Source organism: Myxocyprinus asiaticus, chromosome 18 (genome assembly GCF_019703515.2).
Source record: "Myxocyprinus asiaticus isolate MX2 ecotype Aquarium Trade chromosome 18, UBuf_Myxa_2, whole genome shotgun sequence".
NCBI lineage: Eukaryota > Metazoa > Chordata > Actinopteri > Cypriniformes > Catostomidae > Myxocyprinus > Myxocyprinus asiaticus.
The window spans coordinates 43603049-43626149 of NC_059361.1; the positions used below are offsets into that span (position 1 = coordinate 43603049).

The 23101-nt window shown below is 40.3% G+C and overlaps 1 protein-coding gene across 6 annotated transcripts in view; it reads left to right on the forward strand.

Moving 5' to 3' along the window:
* Window positions 1-5854, forward strand: part of ppfibp2a (PPFIA binding protein 2a) — a 102930-nt gene extending 97076 nt beyond the window's left edge. For 3 of the 6 annotated variants that reach the window (XM_051724736.1, XM_051724737.1, XM_051724738.1), the window contains 2 exons: window positions 2759-2947; window positions 3425-5852. In XM_051724736.1, coding sequence (XP_051580696.1) covers window positions 2759-2947; window positions 3425-3625 — 390 coding nt within the window. In that variant the 3' untranslated portion in view covers window positions 3626-5852. Of the gene's footprint in view, window positions 1-2758; window positions 2948-3424 lie in introns of all 6 variants that reach the window. The other 3 variants (XM_051724733.1, XM_051724734.1, XM_051724735.1) reach the window with 2 other exon arrangements.
* The last annotated feature ends 17247 nt before the right edge of the window (window positions 5855-23101 follow it).

The window sequence follows — 23101 nt, forward strand, 5'->3', positions numbered from 1 at the left end:
TTGAAGTCAGAATTACAACTTGTAGGCTTGTGCAGAAATTCTCAACACCGATTTTGCCGAGATGCAGGGGCATGATGTCACACAAACATGTGGACACTCAGGGAGATATACAAAGTAAGTGATAAACATTCACTTTATTAAGTAATATTGATAAATTAGTTCATTTCCACTTTACATGATATTAAAGATTGTTTAACAAATGCCTGCAGAAACAGGTGTATAAAACATTATAATCTCTTTTGATAATCGTACACCTTAAGCACAAATGCTAGCGCTGCAGCACTGTTTATCAGCTGGGTTGCTAGGAGACATCTCTAATGAGAGTCAAACCCCTGCTAAGCTAATGGGAGCGATGGAGTTCCGAATATCGGGGAATGGAATGCATTTATGGTCGGAGATATCAAGCAGGAATATCCCATATCCAACTTGAATGGAACGCAGCATAACCGTGTACCCTGACGAAAACTAAATTTATTGCAAACAACATTTAAATTGCAAATATTATTAGATAGATTTTTCCAGGTATTACAGACCTCCTTGGTAGATTCATATGAAAAATTATGATTTTGAATGTCTGTTCAGGAGACATTCATTTCACAAAACAGTCATGCTGCAGTTAAAATTAGGCTTGCTTGAGAATTAAGTGTCGTTTGAAGTACTGGCTTTCGTGCTTGGATGTGTTTTTAAAATGTCAATTGGTATTACTAGTTAGTTGCGACATAATGTATGATGCCCAAAGGCATAGGGTGTCTTATTCATTGTGAAACTGTGTTTTCTTTATGGCATGAATCACACTGAAGGCCTAGACTTTAAATGTACGGCCTGCCACTGCAATACTGTATATATTAGATGAAATCATGTTTAATGATCCAAAAAAAAAAAAAAAGTAATTCACAAATTACTCTGCCTTTGTTTAAGAAAAAAAAATGTCCCTAATGTACAATTATTTATAGCTTTTTCTCTGCGCATGAATGCAGCAAGCGATGTTGGACGATGTTACCCGCAACCACTAATCTAGAGTCAGTTTTTTACATTTCACTTACTGTTAAGGTGTGGATTTGGATTTATGTGCCACTTTATCCCGAAGCAGAAATCGAAAGCAACAGACGGTCGATTAATGAGATAATCCTGCTATAAAATTCTCTATGAGAGAGCGGAAATCTTTACCAATCAAATGCTCAGTTGTACAATGGAGGCATGAAAGTAGAATGCTGCACCTGCAAATTAGGACACACTGATCTGCAAGTTAGTTTTGATGCAGGGATTTTTTGTGTGTGTTTGCTGGGATTCAAGGAAATATGCTTTGCCAATATACAATATTATCAAGCTTACATATATTGAGGGTGCTCTAACATTCACGACCCCGCAGAACCGGGCCTGCATCTAGCTGGCAGCTGCACTGACATGATTGCAAAACAACAAGATCCCTTACTATCTACTTATCTATTAATTTAATATCGAATGGTAGTGTAGCATACTAGCTCACCTTTTGCTGCACTACCATGTACGCGTAGCACACACTCGTGCTTTCTGGCAATGTGATGCATTCCAAAAGGAATATTTGCTAATTCTCACGGTCACTTCGATTTCCTCATTTATTTATACTTTGCATTTATGTAGGCTATAAGGTTTGCAACTTCTCTAAAACAATGTTTGAACTCCCTCAGGCCTATTGCTTATATTGCAGGTTCCCAAACCAGCATATCACAATTCGCATTCTGGGTTGAGCGAGCGGCACTGAGCAACCTGAGCGAGCAGAGCGGAATCTTCAAAAAGGTGCTCTCCGCTCAGGTGGAATTATCACTGCTCCACTCAACGCTCCACTCACATGCTCTGCCAGCCAGGATTCGAAAGCAACCAATTGGCCCGGTTGCTGGGTTGGGTAGAGTCACATGGGTTACCTTCCTCGTGGTCGCTATAAGGTGGTTCTCGTTTTTGGTGGGGTGTGTGGTGAGTGGTGCGTGGATGCCGCAGTGAATAACGTGAGCCTTCACACACACTAGCTGACTGACTCAGAAGCGGAGGCAACTGAGATTCGCCACCCGGATCGAGGCGAGTCACCGTGCCACCACAAGGAATTAGAGGGAATTGTGAATTAGGCATGCCAAATTTATGAGAAAAGGGTTCCCCAAATTGAACTTTTAAGTTGCGGTATGTTTATTAATTTTTCAAACTTTAATTTTTTTAATCTTTGTGATTAGGGTTAAGTTAAGGTGTAGGGAAATGTGTAGGGTTGCTGCAGCACTCCAAATATACACAACAAACACAGTGTATGAATGTGACATCCAACTGTTGCAAGACTTAAGTATTTCTCTGGTTATTTGGAGGGTGCGGGGGGGTGACTTGTAGTGGTCATGCCATGAAGTGGGTGGGTCATGTAGTAGTCTTGCAGGATGCAGACAGACCCCCCCGCTGGACATTGTATTAGGAAACTGCGGCAAAACGTGTAATGAAGCACATCATTTCGTTTTGTTAAAATGTCGCCATGGTCACGTAATGTTCATGAGATCAGGCTGCATAACAGTCATTTGTTCATGAATTGGACCACACTGGTTATGCTGTAGGTTTTTTTACTGTGTGCAACCAGTGAAGAGATTGCAACAGAACGAAACATTCTTTTCCTGTGTTGCTGTAGATTCAGTTGTGCCGCAGTGTGGTCGCTGTATAGTGATGCAGAAAACACTGTCAGAAAACAAATTACTTTAACTTATCTTACATTACATTGAGAAGAATTAACTAGTGTGTTTTTGCTCATTAGATCCTTGAGCCTCGCTTTAGCTCAGAGACATTGGCTATGCTCCTGAACATCCCTCCACAGAAGACCCTCCTCAGACGGCACCTCGCCACCAACTTCAGCACGCTGGTGGGTCTGCAGGCACAACAGGAGAAACGGGAGTTTGCCAACGCCAGTGGGAATTCACCCCTCACCATCACTGCCAAAGTCAGGGTATGATATCACAAACAAAACCTGATAGACTTCACATTTAGTGATGCAAAATCCATGCTTGCAAGGCAGCACTGTATTTATATTCCTCAAACATTCTGGTAAGAGTTTGTTCAAAAGCCTGAACCATAAGTATTTAATTAGTTCAGCCCAAACTGCTTAAGATACAAGCTGCACCCCAATTCACATTCTTCTGCACTATTCTATGCCATTTCGTAGTGTAAGTAGTGCAAGTAGCGTGTTCACACTGAACAATGAAACGAAACGTAGAGTACTACGAGTACTCAGATCAGAGGAGCAACTACCATATATGCAAACAATAGGGGCGCAACCCAAAAGGGGGCGCTGAATCATCTGAAAGGGGGGTGGTTGGATAGAAAAATGTTCAAGAAAATCTTGTTTATTGTATGCTATGTATCAAATCATGTTCATGTTTTCTGTCATTTTGTTTACTGTATCCCTGTCATTTCTCTGTCTTAGCCAAAGAAGCTTGGCTTTACCCACTTCAGACAGCTGAGGAAGCTCAGGACAGAGGATTCAGCAGATTATATCTGCCCCATGGAGACAGGAACTCCCGTCCTGAGTGCAACACCAAAGCGGCCTTATGAAAGCTTCAGGGGCATGAGCCCCATCCTGGACAGAGACTCAGACAGACTGGAGCAGGTCGGGTCAAAGAGTTGATTCATTGTGTCTGTCATTCAACCAAACAAAGCAAAACAACAGTAACTGCATGTTGAGGAACCAAACAACAGGCATTAAGAGAGGCTAGAATTCATTCTCGAGCATATCACCTGGATATGCTGCATATGACTTATGAATTACTTTCAAAAGAGATGGATATTATTATTGAGTTGGATTTGGAAAGCTGAAATGCCAAAATATTTCCTGGAATACTTTATTTGTTACTGTAATCTACAAAACCAAATACATAATTTTAATAATTTTAACAATTAATTTATACCTATTTCTGGCAAACAGAATGAGTTTTGAAATGTCTAATCATTTTGTTATTTCTCTCTTTCTTTCATTGTATGTATTATTTGCTCATGCTTTGTTAAAATGATTCATTCAAAGGTAAACCATTATGAAAATAAGACATAATTATTTAAAGGTGCACTCAGTAACTTTTGTCTTTGTGTCTTGGACTTACACTGACACCTAGTGGCTTGGATGCAGCATCATTTAAAATCAATAGTTTTCAGTTTCAGATGCCATTGTAGAAATGTAGTATTCACAGTCAGCCATGATTACTTTAATCAATGAGTGAAAGTGTAAAATAACAGGATGGATGCTGAGATTAAGCGAGTAGTATTCGGCTGGTCATGTGATTCTAACATGTGCGGACCCTCTCCATGTAGAATAAAACAGCTTTTATAAGGTTACTGATATGACTGGAGTCTTCATTTTAATGTGAGTGCTCATGATTTCCTACATATATTGCAAACTTACAATTCATGTCTTTAGGAGGTTAACTTTTTAAAAAATCACCGAGTGCACCTTTAAATGTAAATGATGCAGAGCATAGAAAAATCATATTATATGCCGGAATAACTGGGTGAATCTTTCCATTTCACCCTAAAATCAAAACTCTGAAAAAAATCTATTATATTTTGCCACAAGAAAATGCTATCTATTTTAAGGATCATTAAGATTTTTTGCATTGTGACATAATTAAATTCACATTTCCCCCCAATTCTCATTACCTTTATATGCACACACACACACACACACACAGTATATAAACATGTTAATTACTGTAATACAGTAAAAAAAAAAAATACTGCATTACGGTAATGAGAATATGCTTTCTGAAATGATGGCATATTTAACCGAAATTTTCAGTTTCTCTAAAATAATATTTTATTCAATTAAATTCAAATAAATCTTACTATTCTAATAGGAAACTCTCTCCTACCCATAAGTGATGTGGACATGCAAGTAAGTTTCTTTTGTGAAGATTTTTATGTTCTTTATGTTCAAATCAACACTTAATAGGGGAGACCGGAGTCACATGGGCTATATCTCAGTAACTTAAAGGTTTCTGATTTAAAAGTCCAATTGCAAAATGAGTTCAAAACTAGTCAGATATTTCGGAAAGTTACATTTTGCTGCTTCATTAATCATTTTGAGCATTTTATGCACTGAGAAGCCATTAGATAGCCTTTAACAGCCTGTTTAATAGCCGGTTCCATTGTCATAGCTTACCCCCATATAGTGTGACAACATGCCCCACTAATGACATGTTGTTCTCTTATTTTTCTATTTTTTTTTTTTCCCCTGTAGTACCGGTGGACATGTTGGATATATTTTTTTCTGGTCAAGACTCAGAATCAGAATGAGCTTTATTGCCAAGTATGCTTACACACACACAAGGAATTTGTCATGGTGACAGAAGCTTCCAGTGCAAAGAGAATGCAACCATATATACAAACATATATATTTAAACATATACACGATATATAACCAATTCCTAAAAAGTGTGACATCCAAGAAGTAACAATACTTCGACTCTTTATTCACCATGACGGGAAGACAAATAAATAATTATTTAAAATAATTTCAGAAAAAAACTTGTCTATTTTTGCATTTAAAAAATGTCTTAGAAAAGCTGTCCCTCACAAAGAAAACATAATATTTTGGGGTTTCCAAGCGATTTTAAACATACAAAGCCAGTTAGTGCAAATCATTTTACATCACTTATTTTATAGAACATATATAAATCAATCAAATGTTTTGTGTGTAAACAATTCTTGTTTTGAACAGAATAATATAGCTTCCCGTTATATTTACAGATCACGACTCATTGTGTGCTATTGTATACCACAATATATTTACATATATTACAATAATTCTCAAGTTGGCTGTTCTCTTCATTAGCATTAGCCGTACAATGACCCGAAATAAAAGTTCATATACTAGTTTGTCATCTTTGTGTGTAGCTGGTCAGCAGATTACCACAAAGAGCTGAAAACATGGACTGAATTACATGCAGTGGTGGTTTCATTCATTCATTCATTCATTGGCTTCCATTTAAGCACTAGATGCTCATATTCTCAAACATCCCCTGTATTAAAAGTGGAACCATTTTCTCTAGTGGTCTCAGACTTTGGACCCCACTGTATACATCTGATCCCACTGAAGAGAAACACCGTGTTAAATTAATAATGTGCCAAAAGGTGGCGCAGTTGTCCATACTAAAACCAGGCAGTGCAGAAAGCTTGTCAGATGAAGTGCTGGGCTATAAAACTTTCACAAGGTATTTTTTTCACAACAGTATAGATTATTTTTGTGGAGCCAAAGCCTATACATACGATTGGCAGCCCACCATGTGGATACTTTTGAGAAGTGCTGCTGTCCATCTTGTGTGTTTATAGTTTGAGTGTGTTTATGAACATCCACACAGTAGCTATGACATGAAAGCAGTCATTGTTCCTTCACCACACACATGGTGTTATACCAAAGAGTTAGAGTCCTATTTCACTCCTAAATCAAAAGAAACAAATAGGAAATTATATATTTTGCTTATAGAAACCGAAGCCTATTTTTAGGGTCATTAAGATTGATAGATTATTTGATAGAGTATAATTTTTTTTTTTAATTTTTTTTTTTTAATCTTCCTCACTGGGGGTTGTAAAGCATTATTCTTTGAAAAGCTGCTTTGGAACAACATTTACTGTGAAAAGTGCTTTACAAATTAATTTGAATTAAGTTGAAAATTTAACATGTATATCTCCCTTACAAAAAAATCTAAACTAGCTGCAAACTTGCCACAAATTTGCCGCTCGTTGTTTTTACATGCAAATGAGCTTGTGATTCACCATAGAAGTTTGCAGCTCTTCACCAGTAGTGGTAAACCTCCGGCAAACCTTTGGCAACAATAGACAATTTGCCACATTTGCCGCAAAGCTCATTTGCATGTGAAAATGATCAGTGGCGAATTTACGGCAAGTTTGCAGTGAACTCCCAATTTTTGTAAGGGCTGCCTATGAATTTCAGAAAAGGGGCCTCTTGCAAGAGGATCAGAATATTTGGGGGTTTAAGACATCAAAACGTTTATTTTTATGATTGCTCAGGTTAAAGGCAACATATATGAGCTTTGCTGACCTGTCTTGTCAGATGGTGCATTTGCCCAAGGTGCTAATAAGACAACATGAGCTGTCAGTTTTTTGTTTAGTTTTTTTTTTTTTTTTTTACCCCAAGTGCCATCTCATGTTTCCTTTCATTTAATTTCTCCTTCTAGTATTCCTAACCACCCAGCCTGTAAAAAGCTGGTCAGTCTTGTTTACAGTAGTGCGTCCTGCCTAATTTCAGTAATGTGGTTTTGTGCCCATTGCATGGCATTTTAATGACTGTTATTTATGCCATCCTTCCACATTAGAGGCTGGCAGAAGTTGTTGTGTAAAGAGAAAGAGCTGTGTGAGTGACACCACAGTTTGCTGTGTGATATCTATCATTTTAATTAAGTGAAAGCGATTGTGACATTTATTGGTTTCAGAGTTACTTACTAATGCATATTGGAAGCACAGCGGAAGTACAAGTAAAATATTACAACTAAAACATTGCTGAAATTACATAAATAATTTGTAGATGCTTTGTTAATTAGTATACATTATTTCCCCCAGAGACTGTCCATTCTAGTTTAGTAATAACTCACTGAACATTATGAAATGGGCTACTTGGTGCCAAAATGGCACCTCCCATTAGTCAAAGCACTATTTTTCTAGGTGTATTAGTGCAGTGTTTTTCAACTGACTTTGCTTCAGGACCAAGATTTTGTTTCGGAAATCAAGTGGTGACCACACACAGTGCCCAAATTGTTTATCATACAAAGGTAAACTAAAATATCCTTAAAGCTAAGGTACATAACTTTTTCAGTGTTAAAATACTTCCATCTATCCCAGCTTAATAAGCAGAGACAACTATAAGTAAGCCATTCATAGGTTTATTTTCTCAAAATCTGTAAACACTGTGTCTCTGTGGCACTATAAAAAATTGTGTTTGTTTTGAGCGACCTGCTTAGACCCACCTATCTGGCTGTTTCAACAACTGCAGATGAGGGGCATATTTGGAAAGCTGTTTTGAAAAAAATTGTTTATTTTTGCATTTCAGTTCAGTGGTGCTAGTGTCACAGAAATTACATACTTCAGCTTTTACATCAAAATGTATTAATATTACCACACTGCAAAAAAAAAAAAAAAAAAAAAAAAAAAAAGTTACTCAGTACATTTGTAATTTTCCTGTAAAAATGCCTCATCATTAAAACAAGATTGATTTACCTGAGAATCCAAAAATAAATAAATAAATATATATATAAAGTATTATTTTTAGAGAAATTTAACAAACTTTGGTGAAGTTTATTCTTCAAGGTTTATTTATTATTGGTGAGGTTTATTCTTCAAGAAACAAATATTATTTGCCAAATAAAACTTAAAAATGAAAACAAGGAAAACCTGGTGCCCCCTTACACCTTAACCACTTGTAAGCATAAACCTATTCAATTTTGTTAGATTTATCTGAAAACAAGACTTTATTCGAATTGCAACCATTTTGATCTTGTGATGGCGTGCACACACTATTAATTTTGCTGAAGTAATTTGTATAAGATGGTAACTTGGATTTAAAAACATTTAAATGCGAAATATTGCTTTTGTATTAACATATTTTAATGTTTGTTTTTACCAAGCGCCACACAAAGAGAAAGTATACAAGTTGAAAAAAAAATTTAAGACGTTTAACGCATTATTTTTTCTTAATTGTGTTTAACTCATTTACCATTAATAAAGCATAAATCAGCATAAACACTTGTTGAAGTAATGCGGAAACTATGAAATGTGTCCGCCCAGAGTCATTGACACACACTGACACACACACAGCAGTGGTTCTGAGTCAACGATCAAGTGATGGAGACAGGATATTAACGATATTTGTTGCACAAAACAAGCCCAGGTGGGACTTGTGTTAGAAATCTGATGTTAAAGCCTCTGTAAGGTGTAATTTAATTACCACAGAAGCAGGTCAAGTCTTAACTATCACCAAAACTCCCAATGCAATGAATATGCAACCTATGGGGAGACTAGTTCTTTCAGTTTGTGTACCTCCCACTTAGAATTTGGGAAACATTTAATGTTACTTGAATTTGTGCTATTTTGGTGCATTTCTATCTTTATACTGTAGAAGGCTTTGTATGGGAAGTTTTAATAAAGTATTATTGTTACATATTGTTTTGTTTTCTTTCCTAAGAAGGAAATAAATGCATGACAGGAAAACAGACAAAGATTTTTAGAAGAATATTTCAGCTCTGTAGGTCCATACAATGCAAGTGAATTGGCAGCACAAAAGTAATGCATATGACTCCAGTGGTTAAATCTGTGTTAAGAAGCGATATAATAGGTGTGGGTGAGAAACAGATCAATATTTAAGTACTTTTTTACTTTAAATCTCAACTTTTACTTTCACATTCTGAAAGTAAAAATAGAGATTTATAGAAAAAATTATTTAAATATTGATCTGTTTCTCGCTTAAAGTTATTGCATCACTTCAGAAGACATACTGTATTAACCACTGGAGTCATATGGATTACTTTTTATGCTGCCTTTATGTGATTTTTGGAGCTTCAAAGTTCTGGCCACCATTTACTTGCATTGTATGGACCCACATAGCTGAAATATTCTTCTAAACATCCTTATTTGTATTCAACAGAAGAAAGTCATACACATCTGGAATGGCATAAATGAGTAAATGAGATTTTTTGTGTATGTGTGTGTAATTGTAACAGTTAAAGACAGGCCAGGAGGAGACTCCGCCCTCCCGGGTTTTGGCACCACTGTAACAGTTTAAGACAGGCAAGGAGGAGGCAGGAACTGGCTGAACAGTCAATGTAAAGTTTAATCAGAAACACAGCATAAAACAAACATAAACATAAGGACACACATGCAACGTGGACACGTTCTCGAACTTCTGGCTCCCCTTTTTCTTGCTTTCCTGCTGATCAGCTGATTCAGCGCTGGCCGTGCATCATCACGACCCAGCCACGCCCTTCTCCTGGTCACACTTCTCCCCTGCCCGATTCAGGCTGGGGCGCCACCGGTCTGACCAACTCCCCCCAACCCCCATCTTTGGAGGGGAGACGCTGCCCTTCCGGCTGTTCTATCAGCCGGTGGTCCACCCCGCCTCCTGTGAACCTGGGGGAGAGACGAAGGTAGGCTTGGGGAGAGGGAAAGGGCAAGCGGAGACACACACAGAGAGAGAGAGAGAGAGAGTTTGCCAGCTCCCGGACGCACTGTTGCCTGGTCCTCAACTGCTCCTCCACCCTCTGGTGGACACCAGCTTGCTCCTCCCCTGGCGGATGGCAGCAAATCCTCCAGCCCCTGGTGGACGGAACTGCTCCTCCCCTTCTTCGGCAGATGGCAGTGGTTACTCCAGCTCTCGGTGGCCAGCAGCAACCCCTCCGTCCCCAGGCAGACGGCCGCGGCTGCTCCCCTGGTGGATGGCAGCAGCAAGGACTCCACGACAGCACATCCCTCCCCACTCCCGGGTTTCGGCACCACTGTAACAGTTAAAGACAAGCAAGGAGGAGGTGGGAACTGGCTGAATAGTCAACTTAAAGTTTAATCAGAAACTCAAAATAAAACAAACATAAACATAAGGACAAACATTCAACACGGCCGTGTGCATCTCTCTCTCTTGAACTGGTGCCTCCGGCTCCCCTTTATCTTGCTCTCCTGCTAATCAGCTGATTCAGCGCCGGCCGTGCATCGTCACGGCCCAGCCACACCCTCCTCCTTGTCACAGTGATCTATTCCTTTAAGTGCAGCTTGCAAAGGAAAGGCAGCTAAGAGAATAAATGAAGGGAGGACCAAAAGGTACATTTTGATTGGAGAATGAATTGTATTGGTAGATGTCAGGATCAGCTAAGGTTCAGCTTATTGCAAGCTTGACTAATGTGATCTGCCTGAACTAACGCTATGCTTGATTTCAACCCATTGAAGAGTCTGTAAGACTATTGAGTCTATCCATCACAGCCACGTTGTCATTCCCATCAAAAATTAAAGATGGTTCTACTGTGAATAAGGTCCATGCCTTACTACCATCATAGTACCAACTTCAACAGCTCTGCACACAATAAAGTGTCATTGAAAGTTCTTATCATTTGGCGGCCACCACTTGATGGTTTGTGGAACATATTTCCTCTTAAGTTGGGCCAGCGCGACGTGCAGTGCCATCATGGCACGGTAAGGACTTGTCTCCCAGGTCCAATGGGGTTTGACAGCCCTGCCAAAATGATGATCTTCTCACTCAGACACGAGTTAGAAAGGTGAATCTGATGCTGTCAAAAAGAACAGTCAAACATTCCCTTCCTTTACACAACCTCACAGGGTGGAGACAAGTACTGAACTCTACCGCAAACAATTCCTGACTAGAGGTGATGTGATGGTTATAAAGGTCACTGTGAGATCAGATGATAAAACAAATGGCTGTTCAGTGTTATTAATCAGTTCTCCTTTTGACTGCCTATAAGTTGAATAGACTCTGAAATGAGAAAGAAAACTAAACTTTTTCCAGCCCGAAGTCTTTATGATACCTTAGTCTGATTACATAGAAAACAATAGCAAACCTCTCCTGAACAAGCCACATGATTTAAGGTATCATTTATGTCTGTTGCACAAACGCTGCATCGGGTTACACACCAAGTTTAAAGTAAAAAAGAATCAGTAGCTATGTTTCCATCCATGTTACAAATGTAATTTAGGTGCAAAATCAGAATATCCAAAAACAGTTTGCGATTAAAGCAGCATTTCCATCCAATGTGTTCAAGAGAACAAAATTGTCAGATCTGGGGACATAATAGAATTGTCAATTTTGAATAATATCAGTGAAGGCATAACATAAAAATTAAAATGGAAGCTGAAGCCACTGTGATAAATAAGGCATGTGATCAGAAAAGGACAAAAAGACAGGAGAATGTACTGAGCAAAGATTGTGGACACAGCGAACAAACCCAACTTACCTTGATGTATTTCAATCCAATGTTTGAAGAAGTCTGCAGGTTTCAAGGCATTTTGGATGGTTTTCCCTCATCATCCAAGTGCTGCTTTCACAACTGTGATGTCCGTAACACTGGTTCTTCCCCATTTATGTGAAAATAACAATGCTAAAAAATGTAACATTACATGTTCTTAGGAGTGCCAACCCTTCTACATTCTAAATCCAATTTTTGGATTGTGCATTTCAATTCACTGAGTTTATGTGTGGTCTCCATTTTGGAGTCCATTTTTGTCATGCCTGTAATGCTTTTGTAAATTCATTTCCCAATCCAAACAAGAAAAAAAAACTTGTCTAGACTGAACATTTCCTGATGTCTGGACTCTGTTGACATGGGTTTATTAATAATACATACACATGATCCGTTTTACTGGCAATTAATGCTTTAGTATGTGAAGTAAAATGTCACGTTTTCACTGCAAATGTCACATCCATAATGCTGGAATTGCCCCTTTACAATCTATATATTAGCAATTTTTAACATGTTAGCAACTTAGCAATGGAAAAAACAAGTGGTCAACCAGTATGGGTTTTTTAATGGCTGATGCCAATACCCATGGAGTGGATATGGATTGGAATGGATTTTCGTGAGGTTTGTGAATTACATCTGTTTAAACAAGTTATCCGCATATTTGCAGACAGTACAGATAGAAGCTTTATTGATATTTTCCTTTTTAATCTTTAGACAAGACAGTTAAATGTTACAGAATAAGTCAAATAAAACTTTACCTCTCAACATGCAGTGAAAGGATGCTGAACTTCTTAGCCAATATACTAGTCAATTAATGGTGAGTGAAATCTGAAAATGTTCCAGCCATTGGCTAGTCACAGACATTTTCAGTTGCATACTGTGGAATTTGGAATTATATGCAAGTGATTTACTTGCACTGTAGAGAGTAAAAGATCAATCTACATTTAAGAATCAATATTAAATAATCTAAACTGATCAGCCACAACATTAAAACCACTGACAACTGAAGTGAATAACATTTATTATCTCGTTACAATGGCACCTGTCAAGGGGTTGGATATATTAGGCAGCAAGTAAACAGTCAGTTCTTGAATTGCATGTGTTGGAAGCAGGAAAAATGGGCAAGCGTAAGGATCTAAGCAACTTTGACAAGGGCCAAATTGTAATGGCTAGATGACTGGGTCAGAACATCTCCAAAACGGCAAGTCTTGTGGGGTGTTCCCAGTATGCAGTGGTTAGTACCTACCAAAAGTGGTCCAAGGAAGGACAACTGGTGAACCGGTGACAGGATCATGGGTGCCCAAGGCTCATTGATGTGTGTGGGGAGCAAAGGCCAGCCCATCTGGTCTGATCCCACAGAAGAGCTACTGTAGCACAAACTGCTGAAAAACTTAATGCTGGCCAAGATAGAAAGATGTCAGAACACACAATGCATCGCAGCTTGCTGCGTATGGGGCTGCGTAGCCGCAGACCGGTCAGAGTGCCCATGCTGACCCCTGTCCACCGCCGAAAGAGCCTACAATGGGCACGTGAGCATCAGAACTGGACCATGGAGCAATGGAAGATGGTGGCCTGGTCTGATGAATCACGTTTTCTTTTAGATCATGTGGACAGCCGGGTGTGTGTGCATCATTTACCTGGGGAAGAGATGGCAGCAGGGTGCATAATGGGAAGAAGACAGGCCGGTGGAGGCAGTGCTCTGCTGGGAAAACTTGGGTCCTGGCATTCATGTGAATGTTACTTTGACACGTACCACCTACCTAAAGATTGTTGCAGACCACGTACACCCCTTCATGGCAATGGTATTACCTGATGGCAGTGGCCTCTTTCAGCAGGATAATGCGGCCTGCCACACTGCAAAAATTGTTCAGGAATGGTTTGAGGAACATGACAAAGAGTTCAAGGTGTTGTCTTGGCCTCCAAATTCCCCAGATCTCAATCTGATTGAGCATCTGTGGGATGTGCTGGACCAACAAGTCCGATCCATGGAAGCCCCACCTCACAACTTACAGGACTTAAAGGATCTGCTGCTAACGTCTTAGTGCCAGACACCACAGGACACCTTCAGAGGTCTTGTGGAGTCCATGCCTCGATGGGTCAGAACTGTTTTGATGGCACGAGGGGGACTTACATGATATTAGGCAAGTGGTTTTAATGTTGTGGCTGATCGGTGCATATCGAGATCATTCAAATGAAGATTGCAAAGCATCGGAAGATTTATATTTTTACCCAATCATACTAACATGCTGACTTCCTGTGTGACCATATTGAGAGGGGAGTTGTTGAAAAACAAGGGCTTGCTGACATCAGACAGAAAAGACAGCAAGATAATAAATGCGTACTAAAAAAAAAATAAGATCAATTTTGATTTAATTTTAATTAGGGTTAAGTGTTTGAACAATGAGCAATGGTAATAGTGATGCTTTCCATTGCAAACGTCTCTAATAAGAAAATACTTGCAAGAAAATCTTGTAAGGATTTTCCATTTAATATTAAGATTTCTCTAAAACAGCACCATTTTTCATTTTTCCCTCAAAATAAATAGGTAACAGTGACATGCACCAGCTACGAAAACACCTCAAATACATGAGGGGAAAAATAATTAATGAAGTATGAAAACATTCTAATTCAATAACAAGTACCTTTGACATGAATTAGCCACACTGACCCTCATTCCTGCCCCTGAGTCAAAGAGTAAACAGCCTCAGAGGAAACGGCCTCATTTTGACCCTGCCACAGTCTTTTGAAAAGTACAGCCTTTAAGACCTCAAACTTCTTGGCAACCATACTCACAATCTCACTGCTAATAAATATCATAAGGTGAGAGCCTCACTTGAGGCCAGTCGGCAAGGAGAAAGCGGTTTTATCTGTTGGTCTGGTCCATTCACTCTGACAGACTGCAGGGTCATAGAGGCCAGTGACTAACCTGCCAAGCTCCTCAGACTCTGTTATTGTAACCTCTAGCATGCGTGTTTGTGCAGCTGCTGCCACTTTTGCATCCTGCCATGTACTGTAAGGTGCTTTAAAAGAACCGCTTGGGTTGAGAGAACTTTCTGTGGGTTTGTTGATGTTTCAGTTGAGTTCTGTGGGAACGTAGTACTGCGAAAGATCTAAAAGAAAGATGTTTTACCTATGGCGAATTTAAACAATGAAGGTATATTATATCATTTGGAGATAAACTGGTGATTTTTCCAAGTAGTGCTTATTACTGGATAAACTTTTGAAGGTCCTGGAACAGCATTCCTGTCAAACAAATATAGTACTAGCCCTAAACTACCATTAAAATCAGAGGGAAATGACAGGTTGAAAAGAATGTTGTTCAAGCCCCAACCCTAAAATTTTATTGGTTAATAGAAATGTTATTCAAGTTTTTGTGTAAATATGCAAAGGCATACACCCAAGATACAACCTCACTTCCTGTTTAGCAATTTTCGTATGGGGGGGGGGTCTTATGAAAATTGAGAGTGATAATTTTCACATGCAAATTAGCTTTGCAAACTTGGTAACAGGACTGGTAAAAAAAAAAAAAAACGGGAATTTAGTATGCAAATCCGTTAAAAATGGTGGAGAGGCCTACTTGCCGAAATCGTGCTAAGCAGATTATAAAAAAATTCTGATGCTTTTAATTACCTTTCAATTAACTTGCTGATTCTTTTAAAAAAAATATCTGTATATCCTAAAATATCCTATAGTGCCCCTTGTGGCAGTGTTGAGACTTAGACTGTCATGGCTTCAGTGAGTTAGTCGGTTTGATCTGTGTGTTTTGTTATTTTCTTTTCCTCGTGTCTTGCATGCGCTGCCGGCATGCATGATCAGTGTTTCCATGGGAACATTGACTGTTCCCAGGGGAATGCTGATCATGCCAGTAATTATGTCTAGAATGTGTAGGACCATGTTCAGCACGTCAGGCAGGTGCTTCAGCGACTGCTAGAGAATCGGCTGTTCGTCTAGGTAAAGAAGTGCGCTTTTAATTTTTTTCTACGGAGCAGTTGTCCTTTTACCTGATCCAATCTCCATTCGGTAGTGTTGGGGCATCCTTGTTTGATAACGCACAACCCACACATAAACTGGTCAACCAACACTGTTCTTGCTTTGAGTCCTTACTGTTTGTCTTAATTCTGCTGTCTCCCCTGTCCAGTCTTGTGTTTCGCTGCTGGATGAATCGGTGGATTTATCCAGAGTACCATTGACACCATGACTTGAGGGCAGTGTTCAGCCGGTCCTGCGCCGCAAGTCTTCATCCTCATCGCCCGTATGACTGTGCGATTGAATTGCTTCCTGGCACCTCACCTCCTCGGGGATGGCTGTATTTGCTCTCGGCTCCCGAGAGGGAGGCCATGAACAGGTATATCAATGATTCTCTGGCAGCCGGTCTCATCCATCCCTCCTTGTCGCCAGCAGGGGTCGGGTTCTTTGTGGAGAAGAAGGATGGCTCTCTTAGACCCTGTATAGATTATCGGGAGCGAATGACATCACGGTGAAGAATCGCTATCCTTTGCCATTGATGTCCTCAGCTTTTGCACTTTTGCAGGGAGCGTCCATCTTTACGAAGTTGGACTTACGCAACGCTTATCACCTTGTTCGGATTAGGAAGGGGGATGAGTGGAAGATGACTTTTAACACCCATGGGTGGCACTTTGAATATTTGGTCATGCCTTTCGGATTGGTCAACGCCCCCGCGGTCTTCCAGGGGCTCATAAATGACATGCTTAGAGACATGGTTTGTCTATGTAGATGATATTCTGATCTTCTCCCAGAATGTCCAGGACCATGTTCAGCACGTCAGGCAGGTGCTTCAGTGACTGCTAGAGAATCGGCTGTTCGTCTAGGTGGAGAAGTGCACTTTTCATGCACAGTCAGTTCCGTTCCTGGGGTTCATTGTTTCGTCCAAGGGAGTGCGCATGGACCCTGCTAAGGTCAGAGCCGTCTACGATTTGCCAACCCCCAATTCTTGCAAGGCATTGCAGAGGTTTCTGGGGTTCGCTAATTTCTATCTGAGAATTATTAGGAAATACAGCCAACTCGCTGTGCCTCTGATGGATCTCACCTCCACCCGCACTGACTTTTGTTGGTCCCCGCGGGCTGAGGCCACTTTCTCTAAATTAAAGGAGCAGTTTTCTCCCGCATGCATCCTTGTTACTCCCCACCCTGAATATCAGTTCGTGGTGGAGGTGGATGCGTCTGAGGTTGGTGTTAGAGCGGTCCTGTTACAGTGCTCTTCCTCGGATGTAAAGATGCATCTGTGTGCCTTTTTTCGCACTGCTTAACACCAGCAGAATGGAACTACGACGTCGGTAACCAAGAATTGCTGGCTGTCCGGTTGGCTTTGGGTGAGTGGCGTCAATGGTTAGAGGGTTCGGGGGTACCTTTTGTGGTCTGGACTGATCATTAGAACCTAGAGTACATCCGTAGTGCCAAACGTCTTAACTCTAGACAGGCTCGCTTGGCACTATTTTTCACATTTTAATTTTGTCCTCTCGTATCACCCGGGCTCTAAGAACATCAAGCCTGACTCTTTGTCTCTATGTTTCGAGATCGAGAACTCCACTGTCCCACCGGATACCATTCTACCCACCACTCATGTGGCGGGCATAGTATCCTGGGAGGTGGAAGCTAAAGTCTGTGCTGCGCTATGAAACACCATGCCCCCTGCTACGTGCCCAGCGGGTCAGTTATTTGTTCTGCGATCAGTTCGGGCACACAACCTACAATAGGGTAACTCATCCATCACTTGTCATCCAGTGGCGACTCGCACACAGAAGCTCATTAGACAATGATTCTGGTGGCCATCGCTTGTGCGGGACTTACGCCAGTTCGTAGCCACTTGCCCCATTTGCGCGACTAATAAGACCTCCAGTAACCCCCCATCCAGGCTCCTCCAATCGCTGTCTGTCCCTTCGAGACCCTGGTCGTACATAGCCATGGATTTTGTAACTGGTCTCCCCCCTCCCATGGCAACACAGTAATTTTGACTGAAGTGGACCAGTTCTCGAAGGCGGCTCATTTAATTCATTGCCCATTGTGTGGCCACGGTGCGCACACATCCACAAACTTCTCCCCACTATTGCAGCTGGTGCCGAGAACCTCAGTCTTCACCAGCGCAGTTGAAGTGAATATTTATTGTTAATAAATCCTTTGAACTGTTCCTCTGCTCTTGGGTCTCTTTGTCTTGTTCTCACTGTCTACAGCGACTGCATTATGCACGTTTGTGTTGCGTTATGAATTGCAGTCTGACTGAATGAATTGCAGTCTTTATGTTCATGCACTTGCATAGAGTACCTGCTAAAAACAAAACAAAACAAACAAACAAAAACACTGCTTAAACCAGGTGGTTTTCTGGTCTTAGCTGATTTCAGCTGGTTTAGCTGGTCTCCCAGCCTGACCAAGCTGGTGTTTAGCTGGTCAGCAAGCTGCTCTCCAAGCCTGAACAACTCACAAATGCCCAAAACCCCATGTAAAACCAGCAAACAGACCAGTTCACCACCTTAGGCTGTCTAGGCTGTTTTTTTTTTTTCTGCAGGTATTTCAGGCCTAAGGGCTTGGCATGTGCTGTGACCTAATATCATGAACACTGTTAATCTAAACTGACATCTATCTCCTTTAATGAAACTGGTCCTTCACATCAGATGAACCATACCTGTCTCAATTAAGTCTCACACTGAGATACACCTCTGTCAAAATGTGGTTAAACAGCACATGGCTGCAACCTTGCTGAAAAGACCAGCTTAGAGCAGCATACATTTCCATATCCATGCTGTTCACCAGCTAAATTTAACTGATGAAATTGGTCACCAGCATAGCCTTTCTAGAGAAGGTGGTTGACTAAGGTAGTCTTGCTGGTTAAGATGGTTAAAAACACTTGACTGCAGCACCAGCATCCAAAATACAACATCCCTTACAAAAAGTCTAAACTTGCCACAATCTTGTTTGCAGCTCGTTATTTTCACATGCAAATGAGCTTGTGATTCACCGCAAATGTTTGCCAGAAGTTTGCAGCTCTTCACCGGTAGTGGTGAACCTCTGGCCATCCTTTGGCAACAATGGACAATTTGCTGCAAAGCTCATTTACATGTGAAAATCATCAGTGGCAAATTGGCTGCAAGTTTGCAGCCAATTTGCCATGAACTCTCGATTTTTGTAAGGGATTTGCTGGTGAAAAGCAATGCTGGTCTTTTGAACAAGAACTGCAGTAACATTATCCTCCCTGATGTTCACAATCTCTGGATTGCAGTTGCAGTTCACAATAACAGCACACTGTGTACCTGCACTGACATTAATCCACATTAATCAATTTTTATTAATCACTGGAATAAAGTACCTTTTATAATGGGATCACCTGACCTACAGTAAAAAGATGACCCAAAATATGACCCACCTCACAAGATCTTGGAAATTCTGGATTATTTTATTCAACATGAAAAAAAAAATGTACACTTCATGTGTCCCAATTCACACCCTATCTGCCCTAAACAGTATCCAGGATTAAAATTACTGTGTCCCAAATCATAGTATGTTGAAATGAGTGTCCTTAAGTTGCTTGGGTGGTCTACTATTTCCGGTAGACTTTCAAAGTGTGGATCCATGAACACTTTTTTGGCTAATATTGCCCACAATCCCTAGCTCAATGTAAAAAGAGTTTGGTCAGAACTACAATTGTCAAAAGTGAAAAACTACAAACATGGCACAGAGACTGACAGCTCTTCATCAGTTCTTAAATGTTTACACAACTTAAACGTCATGTAAGTTTAATGGTTGAATGCTGTGAAAATAAACTACTTCCTTCTCGTTGTAGGACGAAGACGCTGATCAGCTCGAACTATCGAACTAGTTCGAACTAAATTGCAAACTATCAGCTGATCCATTACCAGAACAAGATCAACAGCACCACAGACACTCGCAGCTTGTTTAGAAATTTCAACACACTTCTCTGCCCTCCCCCTCCACCACCAGACACATCACTGACAGCAGATGTCTTCGCCACATTTTTTACTAATAAGGTTACAACCATCAGCAATACATTCTCAGCACCACACCCTGTCAAACACCTGTCTCCTGTATGCAACTCTTCTGTATCTGTGTTCACTCCTCTGACTGACACTGAGGTCTCTAAACTCCTCCTCTCCAACCACCCCACCACCTGTTCCCTTGACCTCATTCCTTCTCACCTTCTCCAGGCCATTTCTCTGTCCATCCTACCTGCACTCACACACATAATTAACACATCTCTACTTACAGGCACTTTTCCCACTACATTTAAGCAGGCTCAAGTAACCCTGCTGAAGAAACCCGCACTTAATCCCACACAAATAGAACACTACAGACCAGTCTCTCTCATCCCATTCATGGCAAAAACACTTGAAAGGCAGAGATTTGATTGAAAACTTGCCCTATCTCTCACAGAACAAGCTGCTGGATGACAATCAGTCAGGCTTCAAAAGTGGACACTCCACCGAGACTGCCCTGCTGTCTGTCACTGGGTCGCTGAGATGGGTGAAAGCTGAATCCAGATCATCCATCCTGATTTTGCTGGACATTTCTGCTGCCTTTGACACAGTCAACCATCAGATCTTACTCTCTACCCTCTCCTCACTGGGCATCACAGGAACTGTGCTTGACTGGTTTAATTCCTATCTCTCAGGTAGGTCCTTCAAGGTAGCCTGGAGAGGTGAGGTATCCAAGCCACATCAGCTACTTACTGGGGTACCTCAGAGATCAGTGCTTGGGCCACTTCTCTTCTCTATACACACAACATCACTGGGACCCATCATTCAGGCACATGGTTTCTCTTACCACTGCTATGCTGATGACACACAACTCTACTTGTCTTTCCAGCCCAATAACACCACAGTGACTGCTTGAATTTCTGCCTGCCTGGCAGACATCTCGGCCTGGATGAAGGAGCACCACCTGCAACTTAACCCAGCCAAGACTGAACTCCTTGTCTTTTCAGCCAACCCTGCTGTTGAACACAACATCACAGTGCAGCTGGGTGCAACTACAGTGACGCCTTCCAAATCAGTCAGAAATCTAGGGATAACCATCGACAACAGACTAAATTTCACAGACCAAATCTCAAAGACCGCAAGATCATGTAGATTTACACTCTACAGTATCAGGAAGATAAGACCCTCCTCTCTGAACATGCAACACAACTTCTTGTTCAGTCACTTGTCATAACTAGATTGGACTACTGTAACGCTCTCATTGCAGGCCTCGCTGCATGTGCAATTAGACCCCTGCAAATGATCCAGAATGTAGCAGCATGTCTGGTCTTTAATGAACCAAAGAGAGCACATGTTACACAACTCCTTGTCTCACTCCACTGGCTGCCGGTTGATGCACGTATCAAATTCAAGGCTCTGATGCTGGCATTCAGAACAGTCACTGGGTCTGCTCCAGCATACCTAAAATCATTTATGCAGAGCTACGCGCCCACTAGAAGCCTGTGGTCGGCTAAGGAACGTCGCCTTGTTGTACCAACACAAAGTTTTCCTCTTTTGTAAGTCACTTTGGATAAAAGCGTCTGCCAATATGAATAAATGTAAATGTAAATTTACACAGGGAACAGAAAACGGTTTGAGTAATTAATTATAATTATCATCTTACCTGCATACTTTTATGTCTATCAACTGTATTTGTGTTGCTTATTGTAAATGCTCTTGTGTGTTTTTAACAGCATATATATAGAATCTTAAAAGGAAAAGTGTCAGCAAAATAAAGATTAAAAAAGGAATAATCACAAACAGGAAATTAATCAAATTAACACAACTGTCTGTTTTCATTTAATTTTTGCTATTTATTGTATCACTAAAATATAGTGGAGGTCAGATTCTATAAAAAGGGACTGTTGTAAAGGAAAAAAAGTAAATACAAAGTGATCAAGCACAGTGCCATGCAAAAGTTCTGTCTTTCCAACTACGTAACTTTTTCTACCTGTATTTTCTTTAACCCTCTGGGGTCTGAGGGTGTTTTGGGCCCTGGAGAAGTTTTGAAATGCCTTGACATTTGTGCTTTTTTCAGTTGCTTAAAAACATATTAATGGCTAAAGTCTGATAACACTGTATTCAACACAAACTGGGCTACAATAATATGTGAACAACATGTATGTAAATGTTATTATGTTTGAGAAAATAACATTTATACATGGTTTTTGAGAAAACTAAAATTGTTAATTCACTGAAATAAGGCCATATAACACATACTAAACATTTGTTCACAAAACTTTTGAGAACTGGATCTTGTAGCCTAGAGTTTTTGCTACAAAAATGATGTGAAAACCATCCTGATCACTCATTCATACAAAACAATATAGTAATTTAACTTTTGTAAGACACTTTTAGTGTTAGAAAGGCCATATGCGAGGAGACGTGGATGATCATGAATATTGATGTGATTCACACCTGAGGAGACAAAGACCCCTCCCCTGAGAGAGAATGTATGTGAGGAGACTTAATGATTGAATGTATTTTTTGTAGCTTATTCACAAAATCAAGTTTAAGTTAAAAGTAATCTGACTATACATTTTCTTTATATAAAGACTTTACTTAAAAACTTTAGACCTACACTACCATTTAAAAGTTTTAGATCTGTAAGTTTTTTAAATGTTTTTAAAAGAAGTCTCTTCTGCACACCAAGGCTGCATTTATTTGATCCAAAATACAGCAAAAACAGTGATATTATGAAATATTTTTACAATTTAAAATAACTGTTTTCTATTTGAATATTGGCTGTCTTGTCGGGCACTTCTCACACACCTTACAGTCTAGCTGATCCCACAAAAGCTCAATGGGGTTAAGATCCATAACACTCTTTTCCAATTATCTGTTGTCCAGTGTCTGTGTTTCTTTGCCCACTCTGACATTTTCTTTTTGTTTTTCTGTTTCAAAAGTGGCTTTTTCTTTGCAATTCTTCCCATAAGGCCTGCACCCCTCAGTCTTCTCTTTACTGTTGTACATGAAACTGGTGTTGAGTGGGTAGAATTCAATGAAGCTGTCAGCTGAAGACATGTGAGGCGTCTATTTCTCAAACTAGAGACTCTGATGTACTTATCTTCTTGTTTAGCTGTACATCTGGCCTTCCACATCTCTTTCTGTTCTTGTTAGAGCCAGTTGTCCTTTGTCTTTGAAGACTGTAGTGTACACCTT